The sequence below is a fragment of the Sceloporus undulatus genome, chromosome 3, assembly GCF_019175285.1.
Source record: "Sceloporus undulatus isolate JIND9_A2432 ecotype Alabama chromosome 3, SceUnd_v1.1, whole genome shotgun sequence".
Classification (NCBI taxonomy): Eukaryota; Metazoa; Chordata; class Lepidosauria; order Squamata; family Phrynosomatidae; genus Sceloporus; species Sceloporus undulatus.
This window is the reverse complement of record NC_056524.1, coordinates 143446859-143465517: the sequence shown is the minus strand read 5'-3', so window position 1 is coordinate 143465517 and position 18659 is coordinate 143446859. Positions and strand designations below refer to the sequence as shown.

The 18659-nt window shown below is 40.5% G+C and overlaps 1 protein-coding gene across 8 annotated transcripts in view; it reads right to left on the bottom strand.

Annotated features, from left to right (window-relative positions):
• The window catches only part of FGFR3 (fibroblast growth factor receptor 3), a 93354-nt gene that overhangs the window by 14738 nt on the left and 59957 nt on the right, over positions 1–18659 (bottom strand). For 2 of the 8 annotated variants that reach the window (XM_042456948.1, XM_042456945.1), the window contains exons 8-11: positions 8728–8872; positions 4475–4662; positions 2150–2298; positions 1925–2046 (exon numbers count right to left, since the gene is read on the bottom strand). In XM_042456948.1, the coding sequence (XP_042312882.1) occupies positions 1925–2046; positions 2150–2298; positions 4475–4662; positions 8728–8872 (604 nt within the window). Of the gene's footprint in view, positions 1–1924; positions 2047–2149; positions 2299–4468; positions 4663–8727; positions 8873–11531; positions 11683–18659 lie in introns of all 8 variants that reach the window. The other 6 variants (XM_042456944.1, XM_042456947.1, XM_042456946.1 and 3 more) reach the window with 4 other exon arrangements.

Below are 18659 nucleotides of genomic sequence, written 5' to 3'. Positions count from 1 at the left end.
GTGTTGGAGGGGTTGGACAAAGGGATGTGGAAAACTTTTCAGCCCAATCCACTCCCTAAAACCTGAGTGTAATTTTGTCACTGTAGCTTGAAAGAGTGTTCTTTTATTTTGTAAACTGCCAATCTGCAGGACTGTAGCTCTAATTTCTGATTTTTTTTCAGAAGTATGTCAACAAAAAGTGTGAAATGTTCAAGTGCTGAACTCTGGGCTATCATGATGTTCCTGTTTCTTCAGAAAAAAGCTCCAAGCAAAATCCATGAAGGTATGATGCAAACATTGAGCAACAAGTATCCATCATACTCAGCTATGAAGATGTGGTGTGTTAATTTTCAGTGCAGAGACTTGGAGACTGAAGATGCAGCATGGTCTGGGAGGCTTTTAATAGCATAAACTCTTGAAATTAATTAGTATGTTCATGACCTGACTTTGGCAGATCGGCAAATCTCAGCAAAACCCACTGCCGAGACACCAGAGATATGAGCAGTTGGCTATGTCAAAACTGTCAGTCAAGTGGATGCTAAAATGTTTGAACGCTGGATACCTCCAAGTTGATTTTGTAGTGTTTTGAGTGATATAGTGATAATTTTGGGGAATAACTCATCACTGCTGATGAAACATGGTTACAAAACTATATTCTGGACACCAAACACAGTCCTTGCAGTGGCTGTACTCGTGTTCTCCACAGCTGAAGAAATTCAAGACCCGAAGGTCAGCAGGAAAGATCATGGCCATACTTCTTGTGGGGATAAGGAAGGTACTGTATTTTGATTACTATCTTCAGACGGATCCAACAGTTAATGCAGAATACCACTCTAACTTGCTGTGCTGATTAAGAGGAAAAACAATGAGGAAAGCTACAGAAAAGTGTTCTCTTTTTGCAAGACAATGAGGTGCCAGCTCACAGGGCTGGCAAGATGATGCATGTTTTGTAGAATTTGAGTGCATGGACTATCCACTCTACTCACCAGATCTAGCTCCATCTGACTATGTTTTGCTTTCAAACCTTAAAAAGTTTGAAAGGAATTAAATATTAGAATTATTCAGAGGTGATAGAAGCAGCAGAATAGTATTTCAGTAACCAGTGATTAGAAATATTTTGGAAGGGTTAAATAAACTTGAGAAATGATGTGCCAAGCGCATTGAATGTTGGGGTGAATATATGGAATGGCAGGTTAAGTTTGATGGTGCTGTCATTCCCTTCTTGGTCAGGGCCAGAACTTTACAGCACCCCCACATAACTATGTCTTGATGCTATATTCTGAAGCAGGATCATGACTGATATTTCAAGATCTCACACTCTATAGCTGACTGGTTATCTCAGTCAGAACACTGACCTAACTACCACATGTTCAGTAAAAAACTAGTCACATTCTAATTACCACTAGTCCATGTGTAAAAAGAAAACTAACACCACAGGTAGGGGAGGGTATAAATTCTTCAACAACCACAATTCACAATCCTCACAGCAGAGAGTGGCCCCAAACAAAGAAACTTTGTTTGTCTGTTGTGAGAATATAGGTTGAAGGTCTTCCTTTTACTGTCACTCCTGGAGTAGTATTTACAAGCAATCTTCATCTCCCACCATTTACTGTATTCTTTGCATCTTTTCAACAGCTTATAAGTTAATAAGTTGAAGAGCAGCAACTTCTTTAAGAATGTTTGAGAGATGAAAGTGTACAAATGTCAAGGATGAAGTGTCCAGACCAATGAGCTGGCCTGAGGATATATAAAATTTAGTAAAGGAAGGAAATAGTTAAGCAGTGTCCAGAAAGGCTGAGAGACAAGACAGCACAGCAGGAGGCTGGCTGTAGAGTGAAAGCTGGAAGAAAATAACACATAATCAATCAGTGTAGGACCAGAAATGAGAAATACAGAGAGCCATGACATATGGGGAATCCATTTCCTGCCATTGTGTTCTCAGTACCTTTCAGCATCTTGACAGCTACAGTGATAGGCTTGTTTGGTTTCTCTTTATGGATACCCATTGCTTCTGCCATCACGACTTGACCAAAACAACCTTCACCCAATGGCTTTCCTAGGGTCAGGCTGAAATGACAGACACAAGTAAATACATTTGCACTTCCTCTATATATATGGAGAACAAAAAAACAGGTAGCTAAAAACTTCATTTACAGTATATTTTTCTCACCGAGATCTTGCCAATTCCCACTTGGGATCAGAAGGCAGCTCAAGCTCTGAGACATTTGCCAGCACTGGTCCATCACTGGATGAAAGGCGGGTGATCCTGACCAGTGGCGTATTAGAATTCATTGAAGAGTTTGACTCCAAAGAAACCTGCTTGAATAGAGTAAATACATTATTATTGCCAACAGCCGCTACAACACGCACAGAAATGAACAAGCACAGAAATAAAGTGACACACCTGGAAATTTTGATTTAATTTTTGTTGCATCCAGTTGGTCCAGATAAACTAAAGACATAATTTTTCTTTGAAGTGCAAGTCTCTAAGGTTGCATCTGCATTGCAAAAATAATGCAATTTGGCACCGCTTTAACTGCCATGGCACAATGCGGTGGGATTCTGGTGTTTGTAATGTTTTGAGATAATTAGCTTTCTCTGTTAGGGAGCTCTGGTGCAACAACAAACTACATATCCCAGAATTCCACAGCATGGAGCCATGGCAGTTAAAGAAGTGTCAAACTGGAATATTTCAGCAGTGCAGATGCAGCCTAAGTCATCCTTTGGTTTAAATAATTACAATTTCCCAATTAATCATCAATATAATTTAGTTTTCTGATGAGAAAAGCATTAGATTTATTAACATGTAATTTGTCTCAGCTAATGGGATAACCGGGAAGAGCATATATATTAATTACTGGGAAGGAACAGCCCACCAGAACCTCAGTCTACTGTTTAGGTATCTCTGATGAAGAGTTTTTACTATTTCCCACCAGGATCAACCTTCTCCCTCATGAGCAAGCAACAACAGTAAATGGGCAGACCACCAAAATAGGCTTCCCAAGATTCACATCTTTGTTAGGGAAGTCAGCACTCTGGACTCCATAACTACAGCATGACTTAAACACCAAACAGTGGAGCAGCAGCAAGCATCTAGCAAACTGAGCATTCCTATTTTATAGTTGAGTCTTATGCAACTAGAACATGGCCTTTAGCTATCTCTTTGTGCTGCTGCCACACATAGGAATTCCCAACGTTTTAAGCCAAGATAGAACAGCATAAACTAATTTCTCTCCTAGAAGAAAGAAAACCTGAAACTGCATTCAGCTTTTGGTTGTGCGAACATTATCATGGACAGCTGTGTCTCCTCTTTGTGCTTTCATAGAATCATAGAATCATAGAGTTGGAAGAGACCGCAAGGGCCATCCAGTCCAACCCCCTGTCATGCAGGAAATCCAGATCAAAGCATCCCTGACAGATGGCCATCCAGCCTCTGTTTGAAGACCTCCAAGGAGGGAGACTCCACTACACTCCTAGGAAGTGTGTTCCACTGTCGAACAGCCCTTACTGTCAGGAAATTCCTCCTAATGTTGAGGTGGAATCTCTTTTCCTGCAGCTTGCATCCATTGCTCCGGGTCCTAGTCTCTGGAGCAGCAGAAAACAAGTTTGCTCCCTCCTCAATATGACATCCCTTCAAGTATTTAAATAGGGCTATCATATCACCTCTTAACCTTCTCTTCTCCAGGCTAAACATCCCCAGCTCCCTGAGTCGTTCCTCATAGGGCAAGGTTTCCAGACCTTTCACCATTTTAGTCGCCCTCCTTTGGACACGCTCGTTTCTCAATGCCCTTTTTGAATTGTGGCGCCCAGAACTGGACACAATATTCCAGGTGGGGCCTGACCAGAGCAGAATATAGTGGCACTATTACTTCCCTGGATCTAGATACGATACTTCTATTGATGCAGCCTAAAATCGCATTGGCCTTGTTAGCTGCCGCCTCACACTGTTGACTCATGTTCAACTTGTGGTCTACTTGGACTCCTAGATCCCTTTCACATGTTGTCTCCTTAAGCCAGGTGTCTCCCATCCTATATCTGTGCATTTCATTTGTGCTTTGCCAGGGTACAGCCTTGTCAGGATCTCCAAGAGATTTATTCTGTCTCTCAGTCAACAAGTCTGTTTAGTAGCTGCTCTAAATTGTATTGTATTGTATTATTTTATTTATACCCAGGCTTTCTTACAAAGCTATGACTCAAGGTGGCTAACATGCCATTTTAAAGCAGATTCAGAATAAGAAAACCAAGGGCTATAAACTAGAACATTTTGAACCACTGGAAGATTTGTAGTAATTTACACAGAATTTGTTTGAATATTTATCATGAAACATAGCATGATTATGATGATCTACCTTTCATGAATGGTTCCCAAGTACAGTATCTCACTTAGAACTGTTACATGCATACATAATTAGGAAACTATTTCTGATCTAGAAAGAAGACAAGGAAAAGTAAGAATATAAGAGAGAATAGTAATCTTGTATCTACTTTCTGTTACCTGTCTCTTGAGTGGGAACTTGGAGACTTTCTGAACAGTGGTGGCATTTATAGGCTTTTTGGTTGGTCTTTTAATTCTATAAATAACTATCACCACTGCCACTAATATGAAAAGAACAAAGCCAGTTCCGTAACTGAGGATGCCTGCATAAAGAGAGCTGGAGTCATCCACTTCAACCTTTTTTTCTCCTGAGGAGTAATAGACATATGTTAAAGCCAGCATTATTACAGAACACACTTTTTTTTAATAAGGAAGAAGCATTTATGAAATCTGTGCCATGCTCATATCTATCCAATAGTGTCTTAAATAACTGATCTCCACACACTGCCTATGGCACTGAGCTAGTAATGTATGTCTCAGAGGCAAAATATAAACTTCTGTTACTCTACAGAACTACAGTCACATCTTCATATTCACAGATTTCACCATCAGTGGTTTAAAAATATTCATCCTTCCCCCAAAAAATTAAAATTAAAGCTAAACACTATTTTACTACACCACTGTATACAATGGATTTGATTATCCATGGTTTTTGGTATCCACGTGAGGTCCTAGAACCAAACCCCAGCAGATATTAAGTACTGTACTGTAATATCCCCACCATTTTGATCCTACTGAACAATTAGAACTGGGCAAATGTTTCTGAAATGCCACTGTAAAACTAAACATCAGTCAAAGGTGCCTTTGTGTTTAGGGAAAAAAGAAAGGTTCTGCTGTGCTTCATGCCCTGCTGGTGGATTTTCCAAAAACATCTAGCTGTCCACTATGCTGGAACAGAATGCTGGATGAGGAAGACCTGTGCTCTGACCCAGCAGAGCTCTTATGGCATTTTCAAACTGTGCATTAGTATTCCTGTCAGTTGCAATTACAAACATACTGTTATTGTAACAAAATAATACAGTACTGAACAATTCTTTAATATTTCTTGTCTTTTATGAGTGAACATTACCCGTTCTTGTGCACAGAGTGCCTAGGGACAATACAGAAATCCTAGAGAAGCACATAACTCTTTTCATGAGTTACCACATTTTAAAATCCTCATTTGGAAATCTATAGAATTCCTGTGATTTTCTCACACTTCCAAGTATAATTATAAGATAATTCTCATTTTCTTTTGTTCAGTAAGATGGTAAAAGGTTTTCCCTTTGATGTGATTGTCTAGTCCTGTTCGACTGTAGGAGTTGGTACTCATCTCCATTACTAAGCCAAGGGAGTCATTGTTGTCAAAGATGGTTTTGTGGTCATGTGGTCAGTGTGATTAAACACTGATGCACAGAATGCTGTTACCTCCCCACCAAAGTGGTACCTATTTATCTACTTGCACTTTTATATATTTCCAACTACTAGATTGGAAGAAGCTAGGACTAGTGATGGGAGCTCACTCTGTCACGTGGTGCTTGGGTCTCGAACTGCCAATCTGCCAATCTTGCAATTGTCAAAGTCAGCATCTTAATTGCTAAGCCTCCGCACTGAAGTTAGTTCAGTACTTTGCCCATTTACCGTATATACTCAACTATAAGTCAAGAAATTTATGCCCCAAAATGGACCCCAAAATCAAGAGTAGACTTGTGTACGGGGCAATAGGTTACTACTGCTGAAAAAAGAAGTGCCCACCTTCCTCTGTAGCCAGGTAAACAGCTCCCCGTTTGAGTCCCGGCGCCAGCAGGCTTTCTCCTCTCTCCGCGAGTGTGTGCGCGTGAGATCCTTCAGCCTTCCCTTGCAGCTGGAGCTAACGAGCAGCTGCTCAGGGTAGGGACACAGAGAGAGGGAGTATGCCCAGGTTGGGATCCCGTTTTGAAAGCCATGAGCCTGGAAATGCTGGGATTAAAGGCAGGGAGAAAGAAAGGTTGATGCCCCCCCCCCTTTTTTTGCAAGCCATGAACCTGGAAATGCTGGGGTTAAAGGCAGGGAGAAAGCAAGGTTGATGCCCCCCCCCCTTTTTGCAAGCCATGAGCCTGGAATTGCTGGGGTTAAAGGCAGGGAGAAAGCAAGGTTGATGCCCCCTTTTTATGCAAGCCATGAGCCTGGAAATGCTGATGCAAAGGTGTGTGTGTGTGCGTGCGCGCATGCACCCAGACTTATTTCCCCATTTTCCATGCTGATACTGGGACCCTTGAGAGAGGTTCTAAGAGGGAGATGTAGGCGCGTTACAGACCGCCTGAAAGCGGCGGTCTGCCGTCACCTCCATTTCTGCCTCCAGGAAGCTGCAGCCTCCAAAAGCGGCTTCTTTTTGCGCTGCGCTTGCGATGCACGAGTGCGTAAATGGCGCACTCGTGACGTCGCAAGGCAAGGGGGATGTGCGGACGCTAAGTGTCCGGCCCGTAAAAATGGCCGCGTCTGTGTGTATAGAGTGCCACCATTTTTACGCCCCCGTCACGTGCTAGGGGTGAGGCCAGTATGGACGCTAGGTCTTCGGCCATCCCCTAGCACGTGACGGGGGCGGCGCAAAGGCCCATGCAGAACGGGCCGTAGAGAGGGAAGTGGTGCTTTGTTTCCCCCTTTAGATCTTTTGTAACATGCCCCAGTGTAACATGCCCTCGACTTATCCACGGGTCATATAAAAATCCATGATTTTGGCCTCAAAAACTGCCCTCGACTTGTACATGAGGTCAACTTATACAGGAGTATATACGGTAATAACAAATTTTAATAAAATTAAAATTAATAAAATTAATTTTTTTATAAAATTCTTAGATATTCTATAGTATAAAATTTTAATATACCTGTAATATCTGCAAAGTGTATTATACATCCACATAAAGGTGCACAATAGGTGCAAAACCATCATGATTGTTAAGTCTCTCACAATTGTTCTGAATAATAGTAACATTCAAGTTTGTTTAAGTGGAAATGCAGGATTGTATTCTAGGAGACAGATATTGATAAGCACCATTGCTTTTCCAAATGTTAGAATGTAGATCAGCGTAGCACCTGCCAGGAGATGGGGTCCATATTGTTCTTCCAATAGCCTCATCCCTCCTCCAGCCATGCCACCACCCCATTAAAAAAGACAAGCTTTGCTTATGAGGGCATGGGAATAATTTTGCCCCTCCAAGCTGTTTTATACCCAAGAGAGGCTTAAAACAGCCTGGTGGCCAATCAGTGTTCTGTGCGGTCATGCTGGCCATATGATCGTCTTTCGACAATGCTGGCTCTTTCGCTTAGTAACGCTTGGTTACGACTAGACAGTTACGTCAGGGGAGAAATCCTTTACCTTTTACCACTTCTTCAAAATGTGGGTAAGGTATTCTGTTGTTGTTTTTTATAATATATTTTGAAGGGGTTGTTCCCCCCAAAAAAAAGCCCAATATTTTTGGCATGCTGAAGGGCTCCTGGGGGTCCTCAAAATAACCCATTGGTTATTTCCACCCCTGAGAAAAATGCAATGGGTTATTTCCACCCCTGAGAAAAATGCAATGGGCATCATCACTATTATGTCAATTCAAATAAAGGTAATGACTGAAATTAAAAACTGGATGTTTGAAATAGAAATGTCTTTCGTGATGTATTTCTGCTTGAGAAAACATTTCATGCTGCTAGTTTAAATGACAACACAGAGATATTATTTTACATATACTGAATTCACACCATACACATGTAATAATGATATTTATTTTGCAGAAGCATTCCCACTCAGCAGTCACCCATAAATACCAGAATAGTAGGGAAGAAGAGACTTTTGCTAAACTAAGGACAGGTCCCTATTGTTGGATATTGCCTATCAGAGCTAAAAGTCATGCTACAAATATCATACAAGAATTCACTTAACAACGTCGTGATGTTTTCAAAATCTAAACATGGGCATCATCCAACCAAAGAAGGAAATTAAACAAAATTCAGTGGTATAAAAACCATTCCTTTCATTAAGTCAAGGTTTGGAAATGCCAAATGTTCAAGCTATACATGATATGACACAAACACCTCTGAAATGTTGACACTCCCTAATTTGGTACACTTGAGACCAATACATTTTTGTTGCACCATAATAAAATGGCAGCCACTTTGAAATTACTTAGGCATCATCACCTATCCATTTGAATGCAGACTCTGTTCTGGAATGAGAAATAAATGTTTTACAGACACCTGGATATTAAGTTGGACATCCTAAACAGTAAAATGTGCTTTTGTAAACTGATCATTCTTGCATAAATTGAAGATCAATACTCATCTATTGCTTGAGAACTTGGCATTTCAGAAATGGACACAAAGTCCCCTTTTGAGATGAATAGGAAAAAGTGACAGGACAGAAATACCTGGTAAAACTGTAAGCCAAGCAGAATGATGAGAATACCCAATAGAATTCCCAGCAAGACAAGTATATTCACCAGCGTCCTCAAAAGAAACATTTTGCAAGTACAGAATTTCTACCTCTTTATCCGTTTTTTTAACACCTGCTGTCTACAGAGGGGAAAAATAGAAAGAGATAGAGAGGATGTGGGAGAAAAACCATACATGATAATCTCAATTCCCACAGAAGGCAATAAACAAATTTCAAAAGCAGATCAAAACGTTTGAGGTGCCAGGCAGACACTTGTCCTCATTTCTTACCACAACCAGCTGTATAAAAAGCAAAGAGCTCCCTTCACCAGGCTCTTACTCTGTCCCATTAATGATGCATGCAAGCAAAAGCATCAGAATGAAAAATTGCTGCCACAATAGGACTGCCTCTTATTTAGTATGGCAATGGTGGAAATTGAGTGCAGGGGATGAGAAGGAAAAGATGCAGGAAACAAAGACAAGCAGCAATAATTAAAGCATAGCTCATGTAAATGGTGAATTAAACAAAGCAAAAGAGGTCCCATGATTTTCCCCTTTTAAAATTCATCAGGATTTTAAAAAAGACACAATTCTGATACCAGCACCTTGTCAACATTTAATACTACTGGTGATTGACTGGTTTGCTTGCTAATACCTGAAAGATTCCTCACTAGGAAATTAGGAAAAATGCCACAGAGACTTTTGTAAAGGTGACAGTGGAGCTTATCAAACAGCACACTTACTGTATATTGCAAGTGCATCGTGTTAATTCCATTTTTGCCTAGAGCTTATAGCATGATTCTGTATTTTGCTGTACTGCTGTTGGGTCATTTGGAAAACAATTCTTTCCCCACTAGAAACCATGTGGGTTGCTTCAGTGTGATATGGGGAGCATAGCAGGTACAGTATGAGTGTGATTTCATTGTTCCTCCCTTGGGGACTTCCCCAGGGATCTCCAGCAGGGAAAACACAGACTTCTGGTGGTGGGATGGGAAGATCCTGGAATTCCCAAGAGTGTCCAAGATCTTTGTTCTCTGTTCAATATTATGTGGTGTTTTTTACAGTTATTATTATTATTGTTTGTTAAATAAGAGAGTAGAACTATTATGATATATTCCTATTAAGGTCTAATGAGCAGAAAGACCGAAGGGGTAGAGGGTGGAAGAAAAAAATTAAAGCGTAAATATTAAATATACAAAAGTTTAAAGAACAAGCAAGTACTGGTTTATGAGAAAAAGTATACAAAAAATGGTGGTAGCGGCATGGTGTGTGTTCATTCTTCTTGATCTGGGTGGGGAATGGGGGCTCCCATAACACTAACATTGCTTAACTGAACAATTACAGCTTCCTTTTTTATTATTATTTTAAAAACACACACCAGTAATTGATCAGGGGAGTAACAAAAAGGATGGTCATGGTTCTGCTGTATTTGAAAGACAAGAAAGCAAACACGGGAATTAACATGATTAAAGCACAGGATATGTAAATGCAGTGATGGTGTAAAACAGGGGTAGGCAACCTGTGGCCCGCGGGCCGGATGCGGCCCGGCGAGGCCTTGGGACCGGCCCCAGCCCAGTCCTGCCGCCGATTGCCGCCGGGGCCTTTGGCCTCTCGCGCGCAGGGGCAAGGGGGGCAATTGTCTATAGACGCCTCAGAAACATGCATTTATATTAACATTTTAAAAAAAATCAGCAATTTTTTTTTGCGTGTCCTCCACTTTTTAAAAAAAAGTGTCCACCATTTGAAAATGTCCTACATTTGTCCCGGTTTATTTATTTATTTAATTTTTTAAAAAAAAAACTTATTTAATTATTTATTTTTTGGCTTCGGCCCCCCAGTTGTCTGAGGGACAGCAACCCGGCCCCTGGCTCAAAAAGGTTGCCTACCCCTGGTGTAAAAGAATTCCACTGTCTTTCTATGTATAGAATCATGGAATCATACAGCTGGAAGAGACCACAAGGGCCATACAGTCCAACCCCCTGCCATGCGGGAAATCACAATCAAAGCATCCCCAACAGATGGCCATCCAGCCTCTGCTTAAAGACCTCCAAAGAAGGAGACTCTACTACACTCTGAGGGAGTTTGTTCCACTGCCGAACAGCCCTTACTGTCAGGAAGTTCATCCTAACGTTGAGGTGGAATCTCTTTTCCTGGAGCTTGCATCCATTGCTCCGGGTCCTGTTCTCTGGAGCGACAGAAAACAAGCTTGCTCCCTCCTCAATATGACATCCCTTCAAATATTTAAACAGGGCTATCATATTACCTCTTAACCTTTGCTTCTTCAGGCTAAACATCCCCAGCTCCCTGAGTCTTTCCTTATATGGCATGGTTTCCAGACCCTTCACCATTTTAGTCACCCTCCTTGGTTTTCAAGCACAATGATTTGAAACAACTGACTAGTGTGATAACTACTAAACCCCCACCCACCTCTTTCTCAGATGCAGAAGAGATACTTCTAATAGCTGATATTTGATGAATAATAAAATGGGGAAAATGGGGCAACAGAGGGGGAAGGATTATGAAGAGTCAGGTTGTAACAGGAAATCAAGTAGGAAAAAGATCGAATGAGCAAATTTTAACTGGCAGTCATTCATGTGGAAATTTTTCATTGCAACTTACTTTAAAGCTTTACATTTTTCTAAAAGTTAGTGAAGAACTAGAAGGAGTAACTTCAGAACAATACAAAATCAGCCAATAGGACAGAGTACAAAATGAATATTAATTTTAATGTCTAGCACCTTAAGGCATTACTGCTCATTCTTGCAGATGCTAAGCCTTTGGGACAGAGTTGAGGGTTTACCTGGTTTTGATTTGCGAATGTGGAGCCAAAATGATTTTTCGGCTCTGCCTACGAAATTGTTGGCTCTACATAGATATTCTCCTTCATCTTGTTCTGTCACATTGAACAGATTTAGGTTAGCATCGGCTTCAGCGTTTTTACTGATCCAAGACTGCAGAATAGACAGAAACCTAAACTTCAGTAAACCAAAAAAAGTCTCTCCATTACATGTTAGACAGACAGGATTAATTACAGATTGAGTATCCCTTATCCAAAAAATCTGAACTGTCCCAAAATCCAAAACTGAGATAGTGGCACCTTTGCTTTGCTGATGAATCAATATACACAAACTTTGTTTCAATCACAAAATTATGAAAAATATTGTATAAAATTACCTTTAGGCTATGTGTATATGAAACATAAATCAATTTTGGGTCCCATCTCCAAGATATCTTATTATGTATATGCAAATATTTCAAAATCCCTGCAAAAAATTCCAAAATCCAAAACATTTCTGGTTCCAAGCATTTCGGATAAGGGATACTCGACCTGTATCTGTTATTGAACTTTGCCATTTGTTTTTGTATGCAGAGACTGCTTCAATTGTAGTCTGATTTGAAGAAGTTAACAAGTAGCAACGGGAGTCTAATCTTGTGTGTTTCATCCAACATTTCTTCTGCAGTTTATCTCTTTTTACAAAACTATCACAATTGCTGATTGTTTAAAAAGCTTCATTTAGTCAGCCTGACTTCTTTCTAATTGTTGCATTTCTAGTATTTACTTGTACCTGAGCAGTCATGAGTGTAGTTACTGAGATTCCTTTCCATTTTTTTTGGGAAAGCAGGCTTATAGCTGGCAAACTGTATACTGGTAATACCCTGAAATTTCAGTTTCATATGTTAATTGGTCTTGCCACCTATAAATTCTCTTGCTTACTAGTTTGCATCAGTCAATTTGGTCAGCAGTTTGGCTGTGTCACACAGGCTAAAGTGAAGAATTGAAATAAATTATTGTAGGGGACCAAAGCCCTGGTCCTTATTTGGAGATAGATGAAGGCTCAGCAACATTCACTGAGATTCAACGCCTAGATTCAATACCATATATGCACATCTTTCAGACTGATGTTACTGGGACTTGCACAAAACCTGGAAGTTATTGGAGGATATTTATACTTGGTGCAAAATAAAAGTACTTACTAGATATTTGAAAGATCTATTATTATTTAATCATATGGGGACACAAAAGTCAGTGAAAACACAATCGACATTCACAACTACATAGAGCCTTGGTCATCTGGAAAAATTCAGTCAACACCTAAATATGTTTTGGGAACCCTGTTCTTTTTAGAAAGATTGTTGGTGCTAGTCTTGTGCTGGGAGATTGATTTCTTACTTATGTAGTACTGCAAAAACTCTCACAGCAACCCTGTGAAGTGAATCATTATTATCACCCTCCATATGATGAATGGGGCAGGAGGAGGCCACAAGGAAATGTTTATCTAAATTCACCTAGTGAGTTCAGGGGAACATGAGATTTGAACTGGGCACCACCAGATCAAATCTCTTCAAATCTCTATAGCTACAGAAAGCATTCAGCGCACCCTCCCCTTGACTTTCACACATTTTGTTGTATTACAAGATGGAATTGAAATGGATTGAAAGGACATTGTAACTGCTTGATGCACAGAAGATACTCAACACTGTGAAGGTGCCACATGGTTTATAGTGGCACAAAAGTTAAGAAAACAAAAACAAACTGGTATGAGTTGGCTGCATAAGCATTAGCCCACTTTGCTGCAACAAACTTAAATAAGGTCTGGCCCAGAAGTCACATAAGTAGCTGGACAGAATCCAACCCAGGTGTAATTCCAGTGCTAATGATCTCAGATCTCATGAATACCTGTTTCTGGAAAACATGACAATTTGCTGTACAATATACATAAACCAAAACCATGTTGAAGATCAGGGAGCTATCAATACAAGTCAAAGTTGCAGTTGTGCTGAATCAGGATTGAGTTATAAAAATATATATCAAACTATGAACATTCCCAGGAACACCATTAAATCCATTATTATAAAATTATATGACTTGGTACAGAGGTCTGAAGGATATGGTGAGACTTGCAGCTATCAACCAGATGTTTCAAAAACTGTTTTTTATGTAAGAGTGGAGAGAAGAAATTCATTGCTGACATGGACTCATATCAAAGCCTGTTTTGATTTTACCTAAAGGCAGGTGGGAGACATGACAAATATAAGGGGAAAGTTTCTCTGACTAGATGAAACCAAAACTGAACTTTTGGGTTTTACCACAAAATACTACATGTAGTATACAACAAAGACTAGTCAATGCCCTGAGAACATCATAATGGAACATGCGGGTGGCACAATCAGCTTGTGGAGATGCTGGGTATGGTTAGGATTCAGGGCAATACGGATGGAAGTAAATATAATACAGTTCTACAGGAAAACCTGTTTGCGACTTGGGAATGGAGCACAATGGCCCTAGACACAGTGGAGTGGGTTAAAAACAAGAACTTGAATGTCTAGACTTGGCAGGTGGGAAATGAAAGCCAACAGCCAGTTTGCTTTTAACGATTGTCCAAGGTAAAAGAGGAACAGAATCGCAGGATATGTAAATGAAAGTTTTACTCTCAAATTATCCCAATGCATTTTGACCAGGATATAGTACAGTGGTGCCTCGGGTTACGAAATTAATTCGTTCCGCGGCCGCTTTCGTAACCCGAAAAGCCTTCGTAAGCCCAATTGCCATAGGCGCTAATGGGGAAAAGCCGCGATTCCGTGCGAAAAATCCGAAAAAAGCACCAAAAGTTTTTTCGTAACCCGAAAAAACATTCGTAACCCGGAACAATGATTCCCTATGGGATTTTTTCGTATCCCGAAAATTTCGTAACCTGGGTATTTCGTATCCCGAGGTACCACTGTATTCAAGAACTAAATATAGAGCAGGGTTCTAGACATCTTTTTAAAGTTCAGATTTTAAAATATCCCCTAATATCTCTGTATCCAAGTTGTTACGATTAGAATCATAGAATTGGAAGAGACCACAAGGGTCACCGAGTCCAACCCCTCTGCCATGCAGGAACTCTCAATCAAAGGATACCCGACAGATTGCCATCCAGCCTCTGTTTAAATACCTCCAAGGAGAGAGACTCCACCACACTCCGAGGGAGTGTGTTTCACTGTGAAACAGCCCTTACTGTCAGGAAGTTCCTCCTAATGTTGAGCTGGAATCTCTTTTCTGCAGTTTGCATCCATTGGTCCAGATCTTGTTCTCTGGAACAGCAGAAAATAAGCTTGCTTCCTCCTCAATCTGACATCCCTTCAACTATTTAAACAGGGCTACCATATCACCGCTTAACCTTCTCTTCTCCAGACTAAACATCCCCAGCTCCCTAAGTTGTTCCTCATAGAGCATGGTTTCCAGGCCCTTCACAATTTTAGTTATTATTATTAACCTTTATTTATATAGCGCTGTAAATTTACACAGCGCTGTACAAACAAAAGTAGTTGCCCTCCTTTGGACATGCTCCAGTTTCTCAACATCCTTTTTGAATTGTGGTGCCCAGAACTGGACATAGTATTCCAGGTGAGGCCTGACCAAAGCAGAATACAGTGGCACTATTACTTCCCTTGATCTAGACACTATAGTTCTATTGATGCAGCCTAAAATCGCATTGGCCTTTTTAGCTGCCGCATCACACTGTTGACCCATGTTCAATTTGTGGTCTACTTGGACTCCTAAATCCCTTTCACACATAGTCTCATTCAGCCAGGAGTGCCCCATCCTATATCTATGCATTTCATTTTTCCACCCCAAGTGCAGTACTTTACATTTCTCCGTATTGAATTTCATTTTGTTAGCTTTGGCCCAGCTTTCTAGTCTATTCAGGTCATTTTGAATCTTGATCCTGTCCTTTGGGGTATTAGCTACTCCTCCTAATTTGGTGTCATCTGCAAATTTGATAAGTACGCCCCCAATTCTATCATCCAGGTCATTGATAAAGATGTTGAATAGCACTGGGCCCAGGACAGAGCCCTGTGGGACCCCACTGGTCACTTCTCTGCAGGATGAAAAGGAGCCATTGTTGAGCATCTTTTGGTTTGGCCAGTCAACCAATTACAAATCCATGTAAAGGTGTCAGAACCAGTTAAGATCAAGTATAATATTAGACATATCCAGTTATTTAATACAGTGGTACCCCGGGATACGAATTACCCAGCTTACGAATTTTTCGGGATACGAAAAAATCCCATAGGGATTTATTGTTTCGGCTTACGAAGGTTTTTTCGGGTTACGAAAAAACCTCGGCGCTATGCCGCCACCGGAGGGCAGCAGAGAGCTATTTTTTTCCATTAGCGCCTATGGCAATTCAGGTTACGAAGGTTTTTCGGGTTACGAAATTAGCCGCGGAACGAATTAATTTCGTAACCCGAGGTACCACTGTATTCATTTCATGTATTCAGCTCATATATGATCACTGTTGTATGTTTAATATATATTATTATTATTATTATTAACCTTTATTTATAAAGTGCTGTAAGTTTACACAGCACTGTACATATTTTTTTTTTTTTAGTCAGACGGTTCCCTGCCCTCAGGCTTACAATCTAAAATATATATTGATCTAGATAGTTCTGTGTGTCGAAACATTGAGCTTTATCGCATTGGCTCCTTCTGTTCCGTTCTGAGCACGGAACGGAAGGAGCAGGGACGAGTGCGGAACGAGTGGGGTACGGATTTTACCGCACGCATTTGTCCCTCATTGAGTGTTGATTGAGTCCTAAGTGGGGTTTTAAAGTGGGAAATTTTCCTTGTGCCTTCAGATTCTGCAAAGACATGCTTGTGGTTACTTCTGCTGTGCATCCTACAATAAACTTTCTTGTTTTACATTAAGTTGGTTGTGGATCATTAGCCTGAGGTTCTCAATTCTCACAAAAGGTTACCTTGTCCAGCTCACATTTTGCAAGCTTGTTTGCAAGAATGTCATGGGGACCCCTGTCAAAGGCCTTACTGAAATCAAGATATACTATATTTACGGCATTCCCTTAATCTATCAAGCTGGTAATTTGATTTAAAAAAAGATCAGATTAGTCTGGCATGACTTGTTTCTCTGAAACCCATTGAAATGATCTTGATATACAGAAGTAGGGTTGCCATAATTGTCCACTATTACCAGGGACAAAATGTAGGACAAATTCGAGACCAAACTGTAGGTCAACTGCAGGACAAAACTCAGCCCAAAATGTAGGACATTTAAGGTCCTCCCTTTTTCTTAAATGTCCTACATTTTGGGCTGAGTTTTGTCCTGCATTTGTCCTACAGTTTGGTCTCGAATTTGTTCCACATTTTGTAACAGAAAAATATCCATAAAGTGTAATGCTTTATCTTCTACTTTCAGAAGTACAGTTGACCCTCTGTTTTTGCAGGGGATCTGTTATGGACACACATTCCCCCCCCCCCCCCCCCCCCGTGAAAACAGAGACTCACATATATTCAAGCCCCATAGGCTTGAATGTACTGACAATAACGGAGGTCGTTCCTCCATGAATATCCAATACTGTGGACCTCAAGTCCACAAGAAAGGAGGGTCCACTGTACTCATGTATAAGTCTAGAAATTTTAGTCAAAAATTGAACCCCCAAAAACTGAGTTGACTTATCTATAGGTCAATGTAAGTACTGTACTTTAACTTATTTAAAAGAGGATTATCCCCTGGTGAAAAGTCCTGGAAGCACTGCTTTACCCCCTGCCCTGCTTTCTCATCGACCCAGCCATTAGAGTGAATTCAAACAGTTATGCCAGCTTGAACAGTTCTTGGTGTAAATCTACAGCACTATATAAATAAAGTTTTAATAATAATAATAATAATAATAATAATAATCAGAGGTTGGCTGGCCTTCTGTCAGGGATGCTTTGACTGAGAATTCCTGCATGGCGGGGGTTGGACTGGATGGCCCTTGTGGTCTCTTCCAACTCTATGATTCATCCTTTAGATCCTTTGTTACATGCCCATTGACTTATCCATGGGTAATATAAAAATCCATAATTTTGGCCCCAAAACGTGTCCTTGACTTATACATAAGGTTGACTTCTAGTTGAGTAAATATAATAGGCATAATCTTTGGAGAAACCTTTTTGAAATCCTTAGTTTGATTTTCAAATTGTTTTGTGTTATTCAATATGCATGCAGTTTTATGTACATTATTTCTTAATTGATGCCTAGCTCCTTCACCCTCTCCTTGTATATTTTGTTTTCCATGCCTCTTACCAATTTTGTTTTTCTTCCCTGAACTTGTTCCAACATATCTACAGTATATCCTTCTTAAAATAAGGAACCCAGAACTGAATGCAGTACTCTAGATGAGGTTTCACCAGCCCAAAATATAATGGAACTGTTATTTTCCTCGACTTGCAAACAACATCTTGATTAATTCAAGCTAAAGTAACATCCACCTTCTTTGCTGCAGCATCACATGGATGATGCTGCAGCAACTTTTGAGCCACAATAAGCTCAAGGTCCTTTTCACATGTACTACTGCCAAGCCAAGTATAATCCTTCCCGCACACTCAGGTGCCATTCCCACTTGGCAGATAAAACGGATTAAATTGGCGCGATTCAGATTCGGACTATGTTCTGAGACTAATTCCAATTTTTTTCCATCGTTTGCCTTTCGAAAAGGGGCAAATTACCTCGATTTATTTAGACCCTGTTCAGTTCCCATTTATTTTACATCACTGTATTTTAAAGCAGAGTAATTTGCTCCCCGTTGCCATTTGTGTCTGCAAGCTGTCAATCAAGCGCGTAGGTTTCAGACGTCACAAGTCTTGGGGGTTTTTTTGGGGGGGGGAGGCAGCCAGTGAAAATAGGCTGCATCCAAGACTCTTCTGTTGTGTCTCCTCCATTCCCCCAAATCCCTTTGCCTGCCCCATTGCTCCTTGGGCTGTCTGGAGGGTGATCCAAGCAGGCATGTAGTGCAAAGCCCATCTGCTGCTCAGGCGCTCAGGCAGAGGTGAAAAAAGAAAAAAAATAATAGTTTAAAATGATGTTCAATGGCTCTTCTCACACATCGGTCTATGAATGAGGAGCAGAAGGGAGGTAGCAATCCATCGGGGTAAAGGCTATGC